This window comes from Scardinius erythrophthalmus (genome assembly GCF_964197995.2).
Source record: "Scardinius erythrophthalmus genome assembly, chromosome: 24".
NCBI classification, from domain to species: domain Eukaryota; kingdom Metazoa; phylum Chordata; class Actinopteri; order Cypriniformes; family Leuciscidae; genus Scardinius; species Scardinius erythrophthalmus.
The window spans coordinates 5,051,493-5,073,390 of NC_138244.1; the positions used below are offsets into that span (position 1 = coordinate 5,051,493).

The 21,898-nt window shown below is 37.3% G+C and overlaps 2 protein-coding genes across 2 annotated transcripts in view; one reads left to right on the forward strand and one right to left on the reverse strand.

Annotated features, from left to right (window-relative positions):
• The window catches only part of kcnq1.2 (potassium voltage-gated channel, KQT-like subfamily, member 1.2), a 151,432-nt gene extending 148,169 nt beyond the window's left edge, over nucleotides 1-3,263 (reverse strand). The window contains exon 1 of the mRNA XM_081356076.1: nucleotides 3,205-3,263. The gene's annotated coding sequence lies outside the window, so the exon portion shown is untranslated. The remainder of the gene's footprint in view (nucleotides 1-3,204) is intronic.
• A 52-nt stretch (nucleotides 3,264-3,315) lies between these two features.
• Nucleotides 3,316-15,188, forward strand: mrps35 (mitochondrial ribosomal protein S35). The gene is made up of 8 exons (XM_081356075.1): nucleotides 3,316-4,061; nucleotides 4,395-4,441; nucleotides 4,548-4,715; nucleotides 6,137-6,197; nucleotides 6,327-6,466; nucleotides 9,324-9,433; nucleotides 9,528-9,597; nucleotides 14,731-15,188. The coding sequence occupies exons 1-8, from the start codon at nucleotides 3,917-3,919 to the stop codon at nucleotides 15,004-15,006; spliced, it is 1,017 nt and encodes a 338-aa protein (XP_081212201.1). The 5' UTR covers nucleotides 3,316-3,916; the 3' UTR covers nucleotides 15,007-15,188.
• The last annotated feature ends 6,710 nt before the right edge of the window (nucleotides 15,189-21,898 follow it).

A 21,898-nucleotide genomic window follows, 5' to 3' on the forward strand; every position in this document is an offset into this window, starting at 1 on the left:
CCACTCACTCACTCAGCTCAGAGATCCACTGGTTGGCGATCACACGATGATCTGACTGGTTACAAGGTAGTTTGTGACGTCAGAAACACCAACGATTTCAAAGCGTGTTTTTGAGACTGTCTTTGGGTCACTGCAGTTTCAAAGGGGTCATCGGGTCAAGTTGGTATGATTCTTTAGGGTGTTCGTGTAAAGTTTGTAACATACTTTGGTTAAAATTCCTCAATGGTTGTGTAAAACAACACCCTTTTACCTCCTCAAAAACAGCTCTGTTCACAGCGACCCGTTTCGGTGCATGTCTCTTTAAATGATAATGAGCAACTGCTCACCCCGCCCCTCTCTTCCATAGGGGGTGTCGATTGGCTGAGGGCAGAAATATGCTAATACGGGACAGTCTGTCAGTGGTCGTGGGCGGAGCATGAGCATTATGACATCATATTGCTCAGAAAATCCAAACGATTGATTATTTAGAGTGTTTAGACTTTTTGAGGATTAAAAAAAGGAGTGAATGGATTTTTTTCATTGTATGGTGGTTGTGTCCACACACTGCAAACACACATTTATATGCAAACACCATATAAAAGTGAATTTTGCATCCGATGACCCCTTTAAGGAGCAAATACTCAGCAATGGTGTCGACTTATGAATTTACACATGGTTTGTCTTAAAGCACATTAAAAACACCACATACACATATAAACAACATTAAAAGCTTGATTTTCACCGCAGGGGGACTTTAAAGAAATGTCCTAGGTTGAATTTAACACATCAGTTTTCACATTTCAAGGTTGTTTACAGTCTTCATTGCTCGGTGATCTGGTGTTTGGTTGCGTTTGATTGAGCACCAGTTGTTGGGAAGTCACATGAGTCACTCCAAGTCTGCGGGTTTAAATTAAGAGCAGCTTAGACAATCTCAGACCAGACGGGTTAATATTGCATGAGGATGAGCTGAAGATCACCAGACACATCCATCATCATCCACTGACAGACACCATGAGACCTGAAAGTCACACACTTCAGAAATCTTCAAATATTCAATGTTTCTTGGATTCAGTAAAGAACCCAACGCTTTTTCCAGAACCATTTTTGGCTGTATAGTGTTGAACACGTATATATTAATGCATCCATGCTGAATAAAAGCATTCATTTCCTTTACAAAAAGATATAAATTAATACTTTGATTCAGCAAGGATGCATTAAATTTATCAATAATGACAGTAAAGACATTTATAACGTTATAAAAGAATGCTGTCTTTTGAATGTTCTATTCATCAAAGAATCCTGAAACAAATTATCATTTTTTCACAAAAATGTGAAGCAGCACGACTGATAATAATAATAAACGTTTGAGTACCAAATTGTTGAGCATCAAATCATCATATTAGAGTGATTTCTGAAGGATCATGTGACACTGAAGACTGGAGTAATGATGCTGAAAATTCAGTTTTGAGTTTTGAAACAGTTTTGATCACAGGAATAAATATAGTTTAACATATATTCACATAGAAAACTATGTATTTTTGATCAAATAATTGCATATACAGTTAAAATATGAATTAAAATTATTTCATATTATGGCCCATGCTGGAACAACACTGCATTCATCAAAGTTCCTCAAAGATTGAGTGAAACATCAAAATATAATCAATAAATTGACATTTGACAATTGACAAAGATGGCTGTTGCTATTGCACTAAGTTTACAGAAATATGTCTAATCAGTTGAGAAAAATGTATTCTACATATCTCAGAGAATAAACAATTCTATTGAGTCTAAATTAATTATATAATTATGTACATGCTGTCACAAAAATTCCAGAACTTCTCAGCTCTACATCCAGTTATTTAATCCCAATTCACACTGATGAATTGAAGGGAGCTCCCTGGGAACACAGATCGGCACCAGCAATAAAAGTTTAACTCTGACTGCATTGAAACAGACCATCCGACCTGAGATATTGGCTAAAACGACTCGCAAAACGGAGCAGTCACTCTTGTTTTCCCTCAGACAGAGCGAATGTGCTGAATGAGTGTCATGACTTCAGCCTGACTGTGATTTCACTGAAGTCTTCCTCACGGAGCAGCGAGAAAGAGCAGTAAAACACCCTCATAATGAGATCTCTATCATAAGATGATGACCAGCGGATGGACACACAAAGCCACTGGAAAAAGCTTTGTGAGAGGAGACACATGGAAACAGGACCCTGCCATCCTCTGTGCGCGTCTGTCAGTCGCTGACAGAGCCCCTGAACGCTGCGCCGGCAGCTATAGTTTCAGATGACCGCTTTAAGCTCACAATGTCAAGAGACAGAAACCACTCACAGTCAGAGCGTGTCGAGAGGATTTACTGGACAGAGAGATAAACACACTCACACACACTCATTCATTTCTGCAGCAAACACAAATGCAGCAAATGAATGAAACCTGTTAAATTACTTCTTATAATAATTTCTTAAAAATTTTTTGTCATTTATGTAGTCAAATTTATATGATCATATATATATTGTCAAATCGATTAATCGCATCTAACACACATATTTACAAACTTTTATGATCTACAAAACTTTTAAAACAAACTTTTGAATCGTTCAATTGATTTGACAGCACTACAATATATACATATATATATATATATATATATATATATACATACATACATATATACACACACACTATATCTATAGATTATTTTGCATGAATGCATATATTTACACATATTTACAAACTTGGATTCGCAACTAATCGATTTGACAGCACTACGATTAACTGCAAATAAAAGTTTGTAAATTTGTGTGTGTGTGTGTGTGTATATATATATATATATATATATATATTCAGTTAAAATATGCGAAAAATATTGATTATATTGTAAAAATGACAAAGGTATGAATATCATACATTTATATGCATATTTCGTACTCAGAAAGGGTGTTTCTTTATGTTCATTTTAAAACAGAAATAGACTATTTTATTTGTGAATAAATATTTTTAGGTTTTTTTTTTTCATTCTTGGCCTATTTATATTCACAGTATGCACATCGTCCTAGAATAAATAGCCTTTTTACAACGCATGCGTATTTTAACTATTTAAATATCATAAATCATATACACACATCAAGCTTAAAAGAAATATTTTCAATTCGTTAACAATGGACAACATAACTTTAAAGGCTAAAACAAAGGAAATTAACTTTTATCTCAACAATACCTCCTCAAGCAGGGCTCGTGATGTCTCTCGTGCAGCTCTTCGTCATCGTCTGAAGTGACGCTTTAATCGCGCTGATGACGAGGAGATAAATGTGCTTCAGTTTCTTTCATCTGATGCTGTGAGTGAAACATGTGGAGATATGCATGATGAGAGAGCGCGCACACCTGACGGCCGCGCGCCTCATCGGCTTCTGTCAAGCAGGGGTTCAAAGATTACACTTTTGAAATATGTCATAAATATCTAGAAACATAAACGTTTTCTGCACTGCCCTCACTGACACATCCAAAGAGCAATATACCACATTATTCTCTTTATACACTTGCTTCACTGACTCGATTTTTAAACAAACAAACTAAATATTTTTAGACGCCATTCGCCACGCTCGATACAGTTTAAAAATAGGTTTAAAAATCGCGTCAGTTAAAAACGCTTCTCAAGACCTCCGTAGTTGTTTTAAACGCAAAAAAATGCGTTTCGTTTGATATGTTTCAGTGTTACTAGCTCTTTTGTCTTTCCTATTAGTTTCTAGTCCCTCAAAGTTACACTTAAACCTGGTTCTGAATTAAAAGCAGATCGTTTTTTTGTTGTTGTTTCGAAACTGATTGAATATCAATGTGCACACAAACACTCATGTTTGTCTCTCAGATCTTTTTAGCTTCGCTTTATTTGCGTTCCTCCGAGCCGCCGTAGTCACGCCGCAGGTTTTCCCATCATGGCTGCGTCCGTCACTCACCCTGCGCTGTCCTCCTTATGCAAAATAAACTGTAATATTAATGGAATATATAGTTTAATTTCATTAAGCAGGGGGATTTCAATCTCCTCTGTCCTCTCAACAAGCGTCGTGGCCACAGAAAGAGGTAAAGATAGCATGATCTGTCATTTAATCGATTTACAGTATTAAAGGAGAGTTACAATAATATTGATGTTAGTGTATGTCTATATATATATATATATATATATATATATATATATATATATTCAGCACCTAGTATATATTAAAGTACCGTGGTACTGTCTTTGTACCATCACAACAATTGCTTTAATTGCTTAATTATTGGTCTGACATGTTGTATCTAAGTAAATGTTTTTTATAACCTAATATGACCACATCTAGTATTGCTTGCTGTATTTTTGAATGAGGTTAATGTTTGAATGCACACTGAATTTCCTCATTGAATGTGTGATTGCAGAAACTGCAGGTCGAGGTGGTCGGGGTCAGTGGAGGTCAAAGAGACAGGTGGACTATTACACTTTGTCTCAACACAACCGTAATACAGTTTGTTTACATTCTGGTCTATGATTCAGCAAAGCAGAATTATAATGTTATTGATGATGAAACACAGGCTGGAGAGCCCAGGACGGAGCGGATGGCCGAGGATCAGGACTGGACGGCGGTTTACCCCACTGCCGCCTCATTCAGACCGTCCGCCGTCCCCCTGCCGGTGCGGATGGGATATCCCGTGAAGAGAGGTGTCCCGCCTGCCAAGAAGGGCAACCTGGAACTGATAAAGGTGATCAAGTTTTTAAAATAATCAGACGTGCAATATACCATATTCATTTTTTATTCATTTTTGCATTTTGATGTATATGCACAGCGCCACTGCATAATTATAAGATCAGTTTGTAGGAAGACCTAAAACATCTTGATTCAACCTGTAAAATATTAGAGCTTTTTGAGCAGAATTAATCTGTCTTATGAAATAATTTCTGAGCTGCATCATGAAAACCTGTCTTAAACAGAAAATTATTAGAAATTTTCAAAACCTTATTGTGAACTGATGCTAACTGGACCTGCGGTGACTTTTTCAGATTTTTTTATTGCCTATACTGGTCAAAAGTGATGTCCGGAGCGCGTTATTTGTTTTTTTTTATGACCCTACAAATTCAATTAAACCATCAAAATATGAGGAAAATATTTTTTAAATATGAGGGAAGAACAAAATATTAAACTTGATTAAGGTATTTATCTGACAAAATCGTTTGCCAAAAAACTACAGCTACAGGTTTTATTTTACTATGCAAAAAAAAAAAATAATACTTAGAAAAAAACAAAAGTACATACATTAGCCGCGTTTCCATTACCCTTCAAATTGCGCAAATTGAAATTGCGAATTGAAAATACGCTTAATGGAAACATGTAATTTTCGCAAAAACTCCCATTTATTGCAAAAAAGTTTTTCCGCTCGCATGAGGGGTTTTTTCAGGCAATTCGAAAAAGAAATATTTTGCAAAACTGCAATGGAAACAGTTTTTGCGCATTTACAGGTCACGTGATGTAGACGACGCGGTGTGTTTGGACAGAATACGAGACAGAGTTCTTTATTAAATTCATAAAAGACAAAATAATTACAGGAATAATGGATTCTAAACCTCAAATAAATGCCACAATCAAGACCTCGAAACAGAAATGAGGGAGAAACACCCAGAAACTCCTCATATGTGCTGCTCTCAAGTATAATAAGGGTCGTTCCTTACCATTAATGATTGGATAACACACATACGTCTCCTTTGATTAATAATACTGGGATATAGTACATAAACCTACCAACGTCCGGTGCCATGATTTACTTATCGCGAGAGGAAAAAAATGAAGTTTTAGTCCCATAACATCGGTTAATGGAAACGCCGTCATTTCACAATAGTTTTTTGTCGACATTTAGAAAAAAATCGCAAAAGTTTTGCGCAAATCTGTAATGGAAACGCACCTTTTGACAACAACATAATCAGTTATTATTTTTTCATTGGTTCTCTCTTGTTTTTACATGTGTTCATTCATAATTTCTGTGTATGACAGCCTGGCCAAAAATTCAGTTTGGCACGTTATATTGCGCTTTCACGATTAAAACATTTAAATAAAGGGTGAAGATGTGGATTTTCCTTTGACCACTTGTAAAACAGCACTTTTTTAATCACATGCTCTAATGTCTTTCAGATTCCAAACTTTTTACACTTAACCCCGGTTGCCATTAAGAAGCACTGTGAGGCCCTGAAGCGTGAGTGTTTTGTGTTATAAACGTGATTGTTGCAGTGATAAATATTGGACAGCAGTTGATGAGCACATGTCATGCTGTGGCTAAATGAAAGAAAGATTTGTAAATGTTTTCCTTGTTTAATTTGTCCAGCGTTCTGCACAGAGTGGCCGTCTGCCCTGGACTCTGATGAGAAATGCATGGAGCACTTCCCAATCCAGGTGCAGAATAAGGAATTTGTATCCGCTGGACTGTCGCTGCGAAACCCAGACGCACGGATAGTGACACTGAAGGTGAACTTTTATTCAATTCTAGATCTTTTATGAATATTTTCCAAATCATGAAGAATATGGCTTGTTTGATTGAAACTTTTTCAGTGGCGCTGGTTCTGAAAGTTTTATTTATTTATTTTTCATTAAAGCGTAACTCTTGCCAAAATGCAACCTAGGGTCTTTTTGTGAATCTACCCGAGGCAAACTTTCGTTTAAAAGCATAATTAGAATGGAAACGCCACTTTAAAGTTTGACAGTATTTTCATTTTCGGTCAAAATTCCTTTTGAATGGGATTGAATGGGAGTGAATGGGGCACAACTATGATAGCATCAAAAATCGCTATTTTTAAAACACTAAGAAGGCTCGACACAACATGAAACTTTGCTCTCAGTATCACCAGAGGCTCTACACATGAACTTGAGCATTGAGAACTTTGTTTGTGTACACAGAGTTTACTAAAAAAGAAAGGTTTTGAACAACTCACTGTCTCTGTGTCCGCCGGCATTTTGTCAGTCAAAAATAGTCGATCTCCGAATGTGAATGAACTGACTCTGAATTTTAGTATTGCTTCTTATATGAGCATCCTTTTTCAAATACAAGGTCAATATTGATTTTCACTAACGACAACACATCAAATTATCCGTGAATGTATATGGAACTAAGCTTTTGGAGCTTTCCATCTTTACTCTCCTCCCTGTTACGTTGCATTCGGAGATCGACTATTTTTGACTGACAAAATGCCGGCGGACACAGAGACAGTGAGTTGTTCAAAATCTTTCTTTTTAGTAAACTCTGTGTACACAAACAATGTTCTCAATGCTGGAGTTCATGTGTAGAGCCCCTGGTGATACTGAGAGCAAAGTTTCATGTTGTGTCGAGCCTTCTTAGTGTGTTAAAAATCGCGATTTTTGATGCTATCATAGTCGTTCCCCATGCACTCCCATTCAAAAGGCAATTTGACCGAAAACAAAAATACGGTCAAACTTAAAAGTGGCGTTTCCATTCTAATTATGATTTTAAATGAAAGTTTGCCTCGGGTAGATTAACAAAAAGACCCTAGGTTGCATTTTGGTGAGAGTTACCCTTTAATTTTTCCCATAGGCATTTCAAAAAGTATTTGTTAAAGCGTTGAACCAAGACAATCAGCTGCACTGAGAAGAATAACATCACAAACTTTGATTTAAAGCAAAAACATTTTTGAAAATCAGACAAAAGGTACAAGACTGTGTACTTAACGGATTTAGTGAGGGAAAGAACTACAATCCCATGAAGCATTGCGAACAGCATAATCAAATTAAACTACTCATTTATTCACATAAATGTTGATACAGTACATTTTAAGTTTAATGCAAAATATGCATATATATGGGCGAAGCAAACGAGATCTTTTGCCGCATTTAGCTTGTCTGATTGGTGGAATTTTTTGGACAGCATCATGGGTAATGTAGTTTTACCGTGAAATCCACTGTTAAACATGCTTATTTTAAAACTAAGTTGAAATAATGCAGGCTGACAGCTTCAGCAGAAGAAAATGCCATCGATTTAAGGTTGTTATCGTAGTTATCGCAATAAATAATTTCCCTATGGAGAAAATGGATGGCGTTTGAACTGTTGAACTCTATTGCGTTATTACGAACTCATGGATTTGCCAGGTTTATGGCTTCAAACGTGAGTATTTTGTTAGAAGCAAGAAAGTTGAGATGTATATTGTGAACTAATCTGTTTGGATGGATCTCAGATATTCTACACCTTTTCTTTAATTTCGAAGGTGTTTTCTGTTTTTCCCAAAATGCCTATGTAGAATAAACTGCATGTCAAAACAAAGCAAACCGTGGTTGGTCATTACATGTCGGTCACATGGTCTCTGGTGGTCGTTTACTGATAATCAAAAGTCTGTCTACACAAGACTACCTTTAATTAAGCATTATGATGATGAACTATTTTTCTGTCCATACAGTATGTCTCCTCTTAGCAGGATTAGTTATGATTATGCGCTCAGTATTTACACGCTCTGGAGAAGTAAATGATCATAAATACTCCCGGATAATTAATAACTCGTTTTTGCTTGAGTAAACAACACTCGGACTGTTATCAGTAAACAAATGTACCCGGTTCATGAAACACCATGTTACTTAAAGACACGTTTAGTGGCCTCAGCAGAACCTCATTGATTTTTTTTTATATATTTTTCCTATTTATAATCTGAAATGTTATTTATATCAAATCTCTCACCATCTGCCTGGAAAACCATTAGATTATGACTGCAGTGTGGAATCGCCATCTGACGCTAATCCTGTTGGATTAGAGCTAGAAGTGAAGGGGATCAAAGGGCAGATATACGGGATGAGTGTCCGGGTGGGAGAAGGCCCCCCACCCCCCGTCCTTCCTTGACTGAAACACCAGGAAAACCCCAGATAAATACAGTGATATTGCATTGTGCGCTTTTGTTCATTAGTCGGAGAGAGCTTAGTGACATCACCGCTGTTGTGTTTGATCCCATTGGCCGATCCGGAGCGGGATTTAAAAGGCAGAGTTGTGCCTTGTTGAGTGTTTGTTGTTTGGAAGAATAAGATTTAGTAGATTTAGTTTAGTTCGGCTGACTGGAGGAAGGCCAAGTGCAAATGATTGCTGGAGAAATGATGAAGATTTGGATTAAGTGATTCGTGGACGTCGTCCTCCGATGAACTTAGATGAAACTTTCCGACACAACTGTGCTAGATTCATATCTCTCTCAAAACTGTCCATATATATTAATGTAGCTGGATCGGTTTCAGGGTTTATTTTGAGATAACGACCATCTGACTGTACATTATCCCTCATGCGTTCTCGATTATAATGCATCTTTAGCCAATCAAACACTGTTTTTATCCTTTGCAGGTGAAGCTCTCCAGCCTAAATCTGGATGATCACGCCAGAAAGAAGATGATCAAGCTCCTCGATGAGCGTTACTGTAAAGACACCGACACGCTCACCATCACCGCAGACAGGTTGGTGATATGGAGATATATTCTGTGTTGTGTTTTCCTCGTTTCCCAGTCACAGATTATCTTTAAAATGCATCTTCTTCATGCATGTTTTCAGTTGCCCGCTGAGAACGCAGAATTATGATTACGCCATGTACCTCCTCACCGTGCTTTACCACGAGTCCTGGGTGAGTCTGATGCATCTGTGCTCTATTAGCTGGTCATATCCGGACACATTTGGGCAGGATTTTTCAAAACAAGTTTAAATGCTACAGGGTGAACCTCAAGAAAACTGTCGAGAAATGTCTAGTTCAAATTTCAAAGGAAAATAAAACATTTTGCATAAAGAAAATTAAGCCTATTTAACACTATGTAGATAGTTGAAGTGAAATATGGCCCGGGCATTTCTTTATGTGATTCATGTTAAGTTGTGATACGTGATATATCTGTATTAATATCAATATCGGTCAACGATAGATTGTTTTTTTTTAAAGATTGTTATCATTGGTCATCATTGACATAATTTACTGTTGTTCAAAGTTATGTTTGGAATAGTAAATAAATGATGGCAAAATTAAAATTTTGGGTGAACTGTGCCTTTAAGCATGAGCTGTAATGATAATAATGCTTGCCACTAATCACTTCTGATCATTATCAGTTCATTGATTGGTTTGTTATCAGCTTCTCTCTGATGGAGGTTGATATGTTTTCAGTCCGCACTCAACACATGAATATTTCACATCTCTATTGTACCTCTTATGAAAGTTTCAGTGGGGGCCCGGGGTGGTTTTCAGTGGCCGAGGCCCCCCCGAGGGCCGACATGAAACGATAGGATGAGGGGGGGCAGGAATAAAGACAGGAACAGAGGTTGGGAGTCCGCAACAGTGACAGTGCACTTTGAGTTTTTACATTCCCTGCCTTTAGATTGAAATTAGCATGGAAAACTGGAGGTTTAATCTTCTGATTTTTCAAGCTTGAAATGGTGGAAATGGAAATGGTTTCCTAATTCTACTCAACTCTGATGTTTTTGATTGGCTAGAAATTTCCAAAATGTAGGGTGGCATGTATTTGAAATATTTTCGGCCAGAAATAAATAAATTATAATAATAAATATGTATATTTATTTATTAAAATATTTCAAATATATGCTACCCTACATTTTATATATATATATATATATATTATAAAGTATGTATGTGTATATGTAATACATATATGCACACACACATTTGACATTTTTAAATACATCTTGGGTACATGCAACATTTTTGAACAATATAAATATATTTAGTTTAATATATTAAATTGCCAAAGATGAGGAAATATGAGTAAAAAACTGATTTTTGTATATTAGCAGTATATTTTTGGACTTTTCTTATTGAAAATATTTATATATAAAACATATATATATCTGAACCTGTTTTTCATTGGTCTTTGGTGTGGAAACTACAAAAAAAGTAACTTATTCAATTTTTTTTTTTTCAATTCTTACCTTGAGCTTAATCCAAAATACTTGGGCTGTGTTTGAAATCGCCTTCACTATTCCCTACATTACTCCACTTATACAATTTAATAATCAATTAAAAAGGAATTATACCTGTATGATATTACGCTGTAGCCACATTGGACCAGCGGTTTTGGAAAATGAATGGATGGATGATTCCATGGGAATTCATTCGGCATGACCCTCACAGTGCATTATAGGTATACTCTAGCCATTGAGCGTACTTCGGTTGTACACTCGTTGTTGCGTTGCATTGTGGGATTGAATGAGTGCACTCAAAAACATCCACTATGGTTTCGGACACCACTACAAATGGCTTTCCCCTCAAACAGTGCCCTATTTAAGAATATGAGGGTGATTTCAGACACAGCCAGAGTACTGAACACAAATACTCAGTGAGTGTCATGGTTATCCACTTGATTTTCCAGCTGAGTTGATGATTGACAGCTGTCTCGCCCAATGAGCAACCTGAGAGTGGAGGCGTCTGATTGGCTGACAGGGTGATGATGCTGTTGGCGGCACCTCATAAGATTCTCATTACAGCTCGATGAAACACGTAATCAATAATTCACGTCATGTCTGCGTGTGTAAACCGTCTCCGCTTACACAGAGCTCACGATCAAAGCAAGCTGCTGTTTAATTGACGGCAGATGTAATGCGACAGTTTCTTTTGTGAACTAAGTGAGACTTGAAAAAAGCGATTAGTAACCTCTGAGTATCGCATGATTCACCTCATTAGCACAACAGAGGATGAATTAGCAGGCGCTTTTTTGATAAAACACAGATTAAGGACAAGAACGGTGTAATTTATACACTTGAACTTCTCAGAGTCGGCAAACTGAAGGCTTCTTACGCAGATGATCTTCTCGCTGTCTGTCTGTCTGACATAAACCCGGCCCGACGACGCTCTTCCAGGGGTAAAGAACGTGACCTTTGAGATTCACACAAGGTCAACAACAAATGTGCATGAAGTGTGCATTTTCCCATCATGCTCTTCTCACTAGAGACTCGCTGGCCTTGGTATTGTGTAACTATGTTCTTAGATTCACTAAGACTGGCGGAGAGCCACGGTTGAGCTTTGTTTGCCATCCTGGTTGGGAAGTGTAACGGTGTCCGCTGGCCTTTCGCTAGCACAGTAGCGGCTCAGATTAGGCAGGACGGGGTAGAGTGACGCTGGGTGGGAACGGGGGGGGGGACGGTACGACACAAAGCGGACCGTTGTTTCAGACCATCAGGGTGATTGTATCTCCAAGACCTGATTTAGCTGCCAATACGGCTACAGGATAATCCATTCAAACTGTGTTCACACTGACTGGAAGAGGTTTTGGAACAAATGTGGCATGGATGTATTTTGAGAGGTTAAATATAACCCCTTTTTCCATTTAATTTGGTTTTTAATGCATCGTAGAGCCACAAAATGGGATTCGCAAGCCATTTTACTTTCGCGGTGTGAATGTAGGACGGCTTATACAGCGAAAAATTATGTATTTTAATAATACAAATCGGCTTAATGAAATATATATTTCTCAGATTGAATACATGTTTCATTGAAAACTTCAAATGATCAAATAAATTACAAATTGTGCAAATACTTAAGTTTGTTTCCAGTCTTAAAAATATTTGGGGTAAATATAGGAAATATTAGTATCTAAATATATTATGTAAATGTATTTTTAAAGCTATATTTTTAGCCATTTTTCTATTTCTGGCTGAAATGTGCTAAATATATGTTGTAGACTTTGCAGATTAAGAAAATATATTTTTAAAAATCTTAAATAATTCATTTAAACCTTTAAAAGCTTAAATATATTACAGAATGTGAAAGAAAATATACTTCTATAATTAATATATATTTTGGGTTATGCATTTTGAACTACCGGTATATAAATATATTTATATTGAAGATATACAAAAAAAATAGAAAAAACTAAATGAGGAAATAAGTTAGTTATAGAACTTATCAATATATAATATATACAAAATATTTTTTTAAATATATTATTTCTAAATCTATAAATCTATTTTTATATATATATATATATATATATATATATGCGTATGTATTAAAACATCTGTATGTTTTATATATTTATATAAGATACTATATATATATATAGTTTTTTTAAATACTGATCAGGAATTGATTGGATGAGGAAAGTTTCTCAACTGAAAACCAGAAGTGGTTTCAGGGGTCAAGTTAAGTTAAGATGACCTCTATTTTGATTTTGACACTTGATTTTGGTGTTTCTTTACCAAAAGATCTCGGCAAGAGCCCCAGCGTGCAGCAGAGCGGTTAAACGATCAGCTTAGCTTACACCCAGCGAGCGTCTCCATGTCTTCAGTCAGGTCCTCAATTATACTCCCATTCTCCCGAGTGAAAGGCCAATCTCTTCAATTAGTCGCCTTGCATTTGATTTGCCTCTTCAGCTAAATTGAATCATTTGGGTCAACAGGTCTAATCAAATCCTCGAGATCTGGCCAAACCACCTTCATCTCTATAGAAACCACCTAATCCATCAGTCCCTCCCTGAGTAGTGCCCTGCGGCCGGTGATTGAGGGAAAGGAATGGGGAATGACGAGGGATTCGTATTGATAGTCATTAGTCTAGAGCACCTGCACCGGCGAGAGGGTTATCTGCCCCGTGGCATGCACAGGCCTTCATACACACAAAGACGCTTTTGTCATCGAGGATGGGAAGTATTGGGAAAATTTAGTCTCAGGCAAAGAGAGGACTCTGAGGATTCTTATCAAGCACAAGCTGTCTTTAAAAGTTCGCTGCAATCAGGCAAACGGTTAAGCGAATGTTCAGCGGCGTCCCTTAATGTTTGCACTGGTAATCAGAGCTGTTCATTGAGTTTAAGTAGCCGTGCTCATTACATTTCCTACCATCGTTTCCAAATCAGCTTGGCATTTTTATCGTGCCAGAATTCCTCGGCCGACGCAAAACGGCACCATTCTTGCTTAAAGGTGAAGTGTCTTTATTCTTTCAGTGCTTCAATACTTTCACCTTTCCCAGTTTAAGTGTTTTTGCCATTTCAACTTGCACTTTAATGATGCGTTTAATGATCCTTCAATGAAATTCTGATCATTTTCCTATATGAGTCAAAATTAAACTTCAGTTTCAATATTCATATTAGCTTGTGTTCAACATAAATATACGTATTTAACATTTTCTTTACCTTATAGACTTCAGACACATAGCAAAAGCTTACGACAAAAAAAGAATTCCAGCCAAATTATATTAAAAAAATATGCTACATGTACGTTGAACACAGCACAGCTTAAGGGTATATATTTTTAACATTTAAAATAAAGTTTAAACCTTCAAATGCTAAAATATATTTATAAACATGCAAGAAAAAACAATCAAAAAATATTTTTTAAAAATTGTAATTTATATAAATTGATATTAATACGAAATGTTTTGAAACATTTAGACATATATAAATAAATTTAATTAAATTACATATATATGCGTGTGTAATGTGTGTGTATATATATGTATATGTATGAAGGGAGGAATAACTAAAATTTATTTTAAAATATATTTATGTATTCTTCTATATATCTATATAGTTTACATTTTTTGTATATTTTGAAATATTTTAAAAAAAAGAAATCTGTAAAAAAAAAAAAGTTTGCCATATTGGGGGGAGTGGGGACAAATTGACAAGCAACAATCGTAATATCTCATTATTTTCACTATTGCATTTGAAACCAAACATTTTCCATCTTTTATCCTCCACCCAATCAGTCAGACATCAGTTAAATCATTCATCTTTTAAAACTGTTTTTGTCACGTCACTGTGTTTTACAGAAAACCGAGGCATGGGAGCAGGAAAAGACACGTGCAGATATGGAGGAGTACGACTGGGAAGACAGTCCATCCCAAAAGAACGTTCTGGAAACTCTGGTGCGCATGCGACGGCTTGGAGCGAGGGATGAGGTGGAGGGGAGAACCAGGGAGGAGCTGCTGGGACAGACCACCGTACAGGAGTACAGAGACGCGATGGTCGAGCTGAAGAACGAGGGAGAGACTGAGGAAAATCTACGGAAGTATAAAGAGGCCGTGAAGAAGCTCCTTAATATCTGAGGAACATCGTGTGCTCCGTTATTGTGTACAATTTCATATTAACAATGTGTTGACAAAAATCAGTAAAGTGACTTTTTTTCAACAGTGAGCCATGCATTATTGTTTTCAAATTATATTCTGTGATATTCATGAAAAATAAACGAATACATGACAGCAATATGTAAGTTGACCTTTTTAAACAATTTCTGCTTTTGTGATTTTAATTTATTTTCTTTCTTCCATGAAACACACAAAGGCAGAGAATCCGAGCTTCCGTCTTCTAATCCTCTATTTACTTGCTATCGTAAATACGAGTGTACTTCTTAAAAATTGGACATGAATGCCCTCTCAAGTCATATTTACCACTGGGAAACTCTGGGATAATTTTGATACCCAAGTTCCTGAGTTAGGCGGGCCATAAACTTTAACCATGGCTGATGGGAGAACGATTGCTGCTGTTCTTTATTAGCTTTTTCCACAACTGCTACGTCACGTTGTCTTGTTGTTTAAGTATAAATAATTATTTGAAGCATATTGTATGTTGTATTTGATGCTTCCACTATCATCAGCAAGCTGGCTATCTAGATAGCGTTGTGAATGTTAATATGGTTGTCAATGAATGGATCGCTAAATATAATTTTGGCTTTAATAAGATTATCAGAATAAATAAGCAAGAATAAACCTGGTGTCCTGCATGAGTCCTAATCTCTCTGACATCAGTGGACTTGGGAAGTAGGAATGTATGACAAAAGTAGTCCACTTTTACTGCACCATCGAGACACCCATTATCAGTTAATCTCTTAAAGTCCCCCTGTAGTCAATAATTCTATCCCTTAAAACTCACCTTTGATCACCAAAATGACATATTTAAACGTTTTGTTGTTTTTTTTTCGTGAAAAAATGTCTTCATGCCTTAAAATATCTTGAATGTAACTCGACACCCTTGCCTCGTTTAGTATTCGTGGTGCTATGAATATGCAAATGAGCCCCGCCTCCACTCACTCAGCTCAGAGATCCACTGGTTGACGATCACACGTTGATCTGATTGGTTACAAGGTAGTTTGTGACGTCAGAAACACCAGCGATTTCAAAGCGTGTTTTTGAGACTGTCTTTGGTTCACTGCAGTTTTAAGGAGAAAACACTCAGCAATGCTGTCGACTTATGAATTTACACATGGTTTGTCTTAAAACACAACATAGTCAGATAAACAACATTAAAAACTGAAACTTTAAATTCATGACAAAACTTCAGTGGGTGGGAACCCTATTCCCTGGTTTGCATTTCACATGAGCGATTGCAATGCAACATCATTAAAAATAAAAGAGCACATAAAATTTGAGATATTTTGAGTCATTCTGCCTTTTTTATTTTATGAAGAAAGAAAATAAAGCAAGGTTTGAATGAGATTAGAGTGAGAACATGAACTTTTTTCCCTCTATTGATTTAAATAACAGACAGTATGTTTAGTTTGTATAAACTGGGTCAGTTCAGTTCTTATCTCGAAACAATTACCCCTAGAACATTACAAGAACTCACTGCACTCAAAACACGCCCTTGAAGGTTCAAGTGCCATTACCAGCACCCCACTGAAAGGACGCTTTGAGCCAACATCTAGTAAAAATATCCCAGTACTCCATTAGTTCCTGCTATGAGCTGTCACTTCTGGGAAAGGAGAAACCAAACTCCTCAGCGAGAAGTTCCGGCCGGCTCCATTTGGACGTGGAAAGCGGCGGCGTTAGTCTTGCGCATCTTAAAGCACTTAGCAAATAACTGCCTTTTGAAAACAAAACTGTCAGGTGTTCTCGACGGGACTGGTGTTTGTCACAGAGACTGTTTTATTAAAATACAAGTCATCATGCACAAGACTGCCCAAGAAATTTAGACTTCCATAAAATACATACATTCACTTTATAAAACAAAATGTTGTGGTTGAAATCTCTTCCAAAACCGTAGGTGGTATTTTAACACATTGTGCGATACCTTGTTTTGGCCAAATTATAAAGCAACATTCCTCATTTACAGAATATGCACTTCCCAGAATGCATTGCAACAGGCTCTGTGAAACAAAACGAGTGTCGTTTACTTTTGCATTAATTACTTGTAATTAGTTGAATAGCAAAAATGGACTGTTTATCCAAAGTATGGTCTCATTAGTTTAGAATCAATTGTGAGCATGAGTCGGCGCACCGCCATCTTGGAACAGTCAGCGTGTCGTCCCTCACAGTAAGAATCAATGATGCTATAACATTGCGCAGCTTCTGGTTGTGAAATCGCCGATTGAAATTCCCAAAGAAATGGGATAACCTGTCACCGGTGAGAATGTGTTGGTTTGTGTTTTTATATGCATTATCTCAATAGTACAGGTTTTTACTATGGTACTTTTTAATTATGTGCTTGTTGTATAGTGTTAGTTTAGCAAAATCATCTGCTGAAGTCTATTGCAGATATATATATTCATACATGCGTCTAACTACAATTGCAGACGCACTGTCAACTTGCTCTCAAATGTTCACCGACCGGCTTTGACTGTTCCAATATGGCGGACGGATTACGTATAGCGGCCCATAGAAACAGCCGCTAATGGGACATTTATATATATATCTGAATGTGAGATTCTGCCCATCTAGAAGTTTCATAGCACTTGTCTATATAGGCAGTATACTAGGTTTTGCACCACAATAATCAATCTTTATATTTGGAAAATACATTTTTGTAAACATTTAACCTTTATCTGTGTCTTTTTAAATGCTCATGTTGACAAACCAATGATCCAGAATGTATTTTGAAGTCTGGTGAATCCTGTAACTCCATAGTTTTTTTTTTATAGTCCATGGATGGCACTCAAAAGAAAGCTAAATATGTTTAGCGGAGCATGTTTGATCATATACAACAAGTTATAAAATGAACGATCACCTCTGGTGGTTTTGAAAGTGAGCCACCTTCAGTTTGAATTAAACCACATTAGCAGCATCTACAACACAAGGGCTGCATCTGAAATCACATACGTCCCTGCTATAAAGTAGGCGTAAAACGAGTGTAAAAAGAGTAGTATGTCTGAATTCACACAGTATTCATAAAATAGTAGTTGGATGACCTACAGTACTACTGTCTGTGTCTGGTCTCATTCCTGTTTCTTTGCTATCCGTTTCTGTTCTAATTCCTGTCTGTTTTCTGTCTCATTCTTGTCTGTTCCCGGTCTAATTCCTGTCTGTTTTTTGTCAAAGTCTTGTCTGTTTTCGGTCTCATTCTTGTCTATTTTCTGTCTCATTCCTGTCGGTTTTTTGTCTAAATCTTGCAGAGGTGGACAAAGTACACAACTTCTTTACTTGAGTGAAAGTACAGATACTACTGGTCAAATATTACTCCGTTACAAGTAAAAGTTGTAAAGACCGATTTTTACTTAAGTAAAAGTACAGAAGTACTGTCTTTAAAAGTACTTAAGTATCAAAAGTAAAAAGTAAATGTCAATGCATTGTTTTATTATTGTTGCATTGTTGTTTGTAATACTTATAGTACCTTATGCCTCTGAATCTGTGCCTGCCTACCCTCATATCAATATCACATGTATTTCTAGAACACAGTTCCAGTGGGATTGGATGTGAGATTGAATAAGTCACTCAATAACGTCCAGAATGGTTTCGGACACCCAAATGGCTGTTCCCTCAAAGAGTGCCCTATTTAAAGTTGTGTGGCTTTTAGTATGAATATGTTAGCCTTACTGTTATCTATAAGCTAGTGTGCTCCAAAACAATGACAAGATTTGACTTTAGAAGACCAAAACCCAACGTTGAAAATGAAAATCAGGTTGATGTCAGAATCCAACATCAGATTGATGTTAATCTCCAATGTTGGACAGATGTTCCAACCAAAATCCAACGTCGGATGCTGACGTCAACCCAACTTTCATTTCCAACCAAAATGCAACCCCTGACTAATGTTACTACTTTCTACTCAAGGACCTTGACAGAAATGTAATGGAGTAAAAAGTACGATATTTGTCTTTCAAATGTAGTGAAGTTAAAGTAAAAAGTTTCCAGAAAAAAATAATACTCAAGTAAAGTACAGATACTCAAAAAGTGTACTTAAGTACAGCACTCAAGTAAATGTACTTTGTTACTGTCCACCTCTGAAATCTTGTCGGTTTTCTGTCTCATTCCTGTCGGTTTTCTGTCTGTTTCATGTTTCTTTCCTGACTCTTTCCTGCCTCATTCCTGTCTGTTTCAACTGAAGTGTCTGACAACATGAACGTGAATGTAGTACATCTGGATTCCATTCATATTATCATGGATTACATTATATCATATTCATATTAATTACATATTCAAGGGAAGTACCTAGAGACTATTCAATTTCGGACGCAGCCACTGGTTATGAATGGTTTCTCCTAATCTGGGCCTTGACGGCCACTATACTTTAGAGTTTAGCTCCAACCTGTATCAAACTCACCGGTTAGCTCGTTCAGGCGTGTTTGATTAGGCTTCGAGCTTAACCCAAGGAACCCTGCTTTACGTGCTTTCCCTTACAATGACGTATTTGATGAGTCTCATTGATCCTCTCTTGCCCCTCAGATTTGTCCTGTACCTGCCCTTGCGTCGCCTCCGGCCTCTCCAGCTCAGAGCCGCGAACACCGAACAACAGCAGCAGAATGTGACGGTAGCGCAAGTCGCTAAGGCCACTAGAACGGTGTTGGCCGCCAAATGCCACACCGATGTCAAGCTTCCTCCGTCCCCAACGGGTCGAGGTACGTCACCTGTAGTGATGTTTCGGCTGATGTAACCCTTCGTGTCGTTGGGGTACGGTTGACTATCCATCATGCTGCTAGTAGGGGAAGAACTCAAACTATTTGCTGATTTGCCCATACGGGTGTGTGTAAAAGTTAGGGTCAGGTGTCTAGGGGTTGTAGAGTCATCAGTGGTGATTGTAGGACTGGTGGTTCTTGTGTCGCTGCTAATTGTCTGTTTTGGGTGGGATAGAATAGTAGTTTGGGTTGGGGTAGAAGTCTCATATGCAGGGGTATTTGGGGTTGATGTTTGAAAGGGCATGTTTGCAGATGTTAAGGGCTTTGTGGTCGTCCACTGTGGCGTAGTAGTCGTCTGTTGGGGATTGAGTGTAGAGTCCATTTTAGGCTGTGACGTAGTTGATGTAACATGCTCTGACGTGCTTTGAGCAGTTGTGGCTTGTATTGTCTCATATGCAGGGGTATTTGGGGTTGATGTTTGAAAGGGCACGTTTGCAGATGTTAAGGGCTTTGTGGTTGTCCACTGTGGCGTAGTAGTCGTCTGTTGGGGATTGAGTGTAGAGTCCATTTTAGGCTGTGACGTAGTTGATATAACATGCTCTGACGTGCTTTGAGCAGTTTTGGCTTGTATTGTCTCATTTGCAGGGGTCATTTGAGTTTGGGTTTGTAAGGGCACGTCTGCAGAAGTCAAAGGCTTTGCGTTTGTTAAGGTTTCCGATTGTGAAGTCTGGGAAGTAACTGTCTTGAAAACAGCTGTAGTTTCTAGATACTCATCCGACATGGATAGCGAGGTAGTCTTGGCAAAAGATTGCGTAGTGTTTCGAGAAGCCGTCGCTAAAGATTTTGTAGTCTGTAGAGATGTAGTTTGTAATCCCAAAGGCTGTTGGGCAGTAAGAGCTTCATTGATTGGGATGGAGGTCAAAGCAGAGTCAAAGTAGTCAGTTGTAGAGCTTGGGTGGGCTGTAGTCGAGGGGTTTGGTATGCTGTGGTTTAAAGTGTCAGTACTCGTATCAGGTTCATCCGTCTGAGAGGTGGTCTGTGTAATATGATGCAGGTTTGTTGATTCCCACTGTGGCGTAGTATTCGTCTGTTGGGGATTGAGTGACGTAGTTGATATGATGTGTTCTGATGTGCTCTGAGTTGTTGTAGCACATCGAGGGAGGTTATGTTGTACTTCAAGTGTAGTAGGAACAGCTCGAGTGGTTTGTTGGGGGGTTGTAGGTTTTTTTGTACTAGTGGAGGGAGGACTGATGGAGCGGACGGGTGGATAGTTGAACTGACGCTTGTCAGAGGTCAGCGGCTCTGAAACATTGAGCCGCGAGGAAGACATGTGAGGCAGAACACGCACGTTGGTGGTGAAGTGCTTCCCGAACACCAACAGGTCCGGATCCACACCTGAGAACCAGACATCGCAATCAGATTACTAATGAACAAGCTTTATACTTGTAGGCTGAGGGAATGCAGTGTTTCCACACTAAAAATGCATGTAGTTTCAATTTTAGTGCACACTTTTTCAGATTTAAATTATGTAGAAATGTCTTGTTTAGAAAAGGAATTTTGATCTTTATATTAAAGACGTTTCATAATCATTATGGTTTTACATTTCCTCAAACCAAAGTAGAGTTTGGTGTGCAGTTTCTCACCTTTAGTGACATTATAGAGGATGACATTTCCTCTGCGGTGAGGAATGCAGCTCTCAGCGGTCGGACATTGCAGATGAAAGCAGTTCACACTGTCCTGAGTGGTGTTGAAATGAAACACAGCCAGGTTGCAGGAGACTGTGCATGCAATTCAGAAATTAATTTACAAAAGTCTTTATGACTGTTTAAGATTCTGAATTATACTTAGATTTATGCATTTTACATTATATAGTGCAACCACATTCTTTAAAAAATATTTGATTGCATTTTTAATTTTAAGTCAAAATTAAAAATGTTTTTTTTTTCATAATATTTAATCATTCATTTAAGAAACAAATTAAGAAACAAATTAAGAAACAAATTAAGAAACAAATACCCTAAATGTCATATGATATACTATTTGATAAACAGATATACTTTGAAATTAATATTTTATAATATTACTATTTTTTTTAATTCAAAAGTATTTTACATCTGCTATAACTTTGTGTACAAATCTAGTTTATACTTTAAACTTGGCATTGAGTACTATGA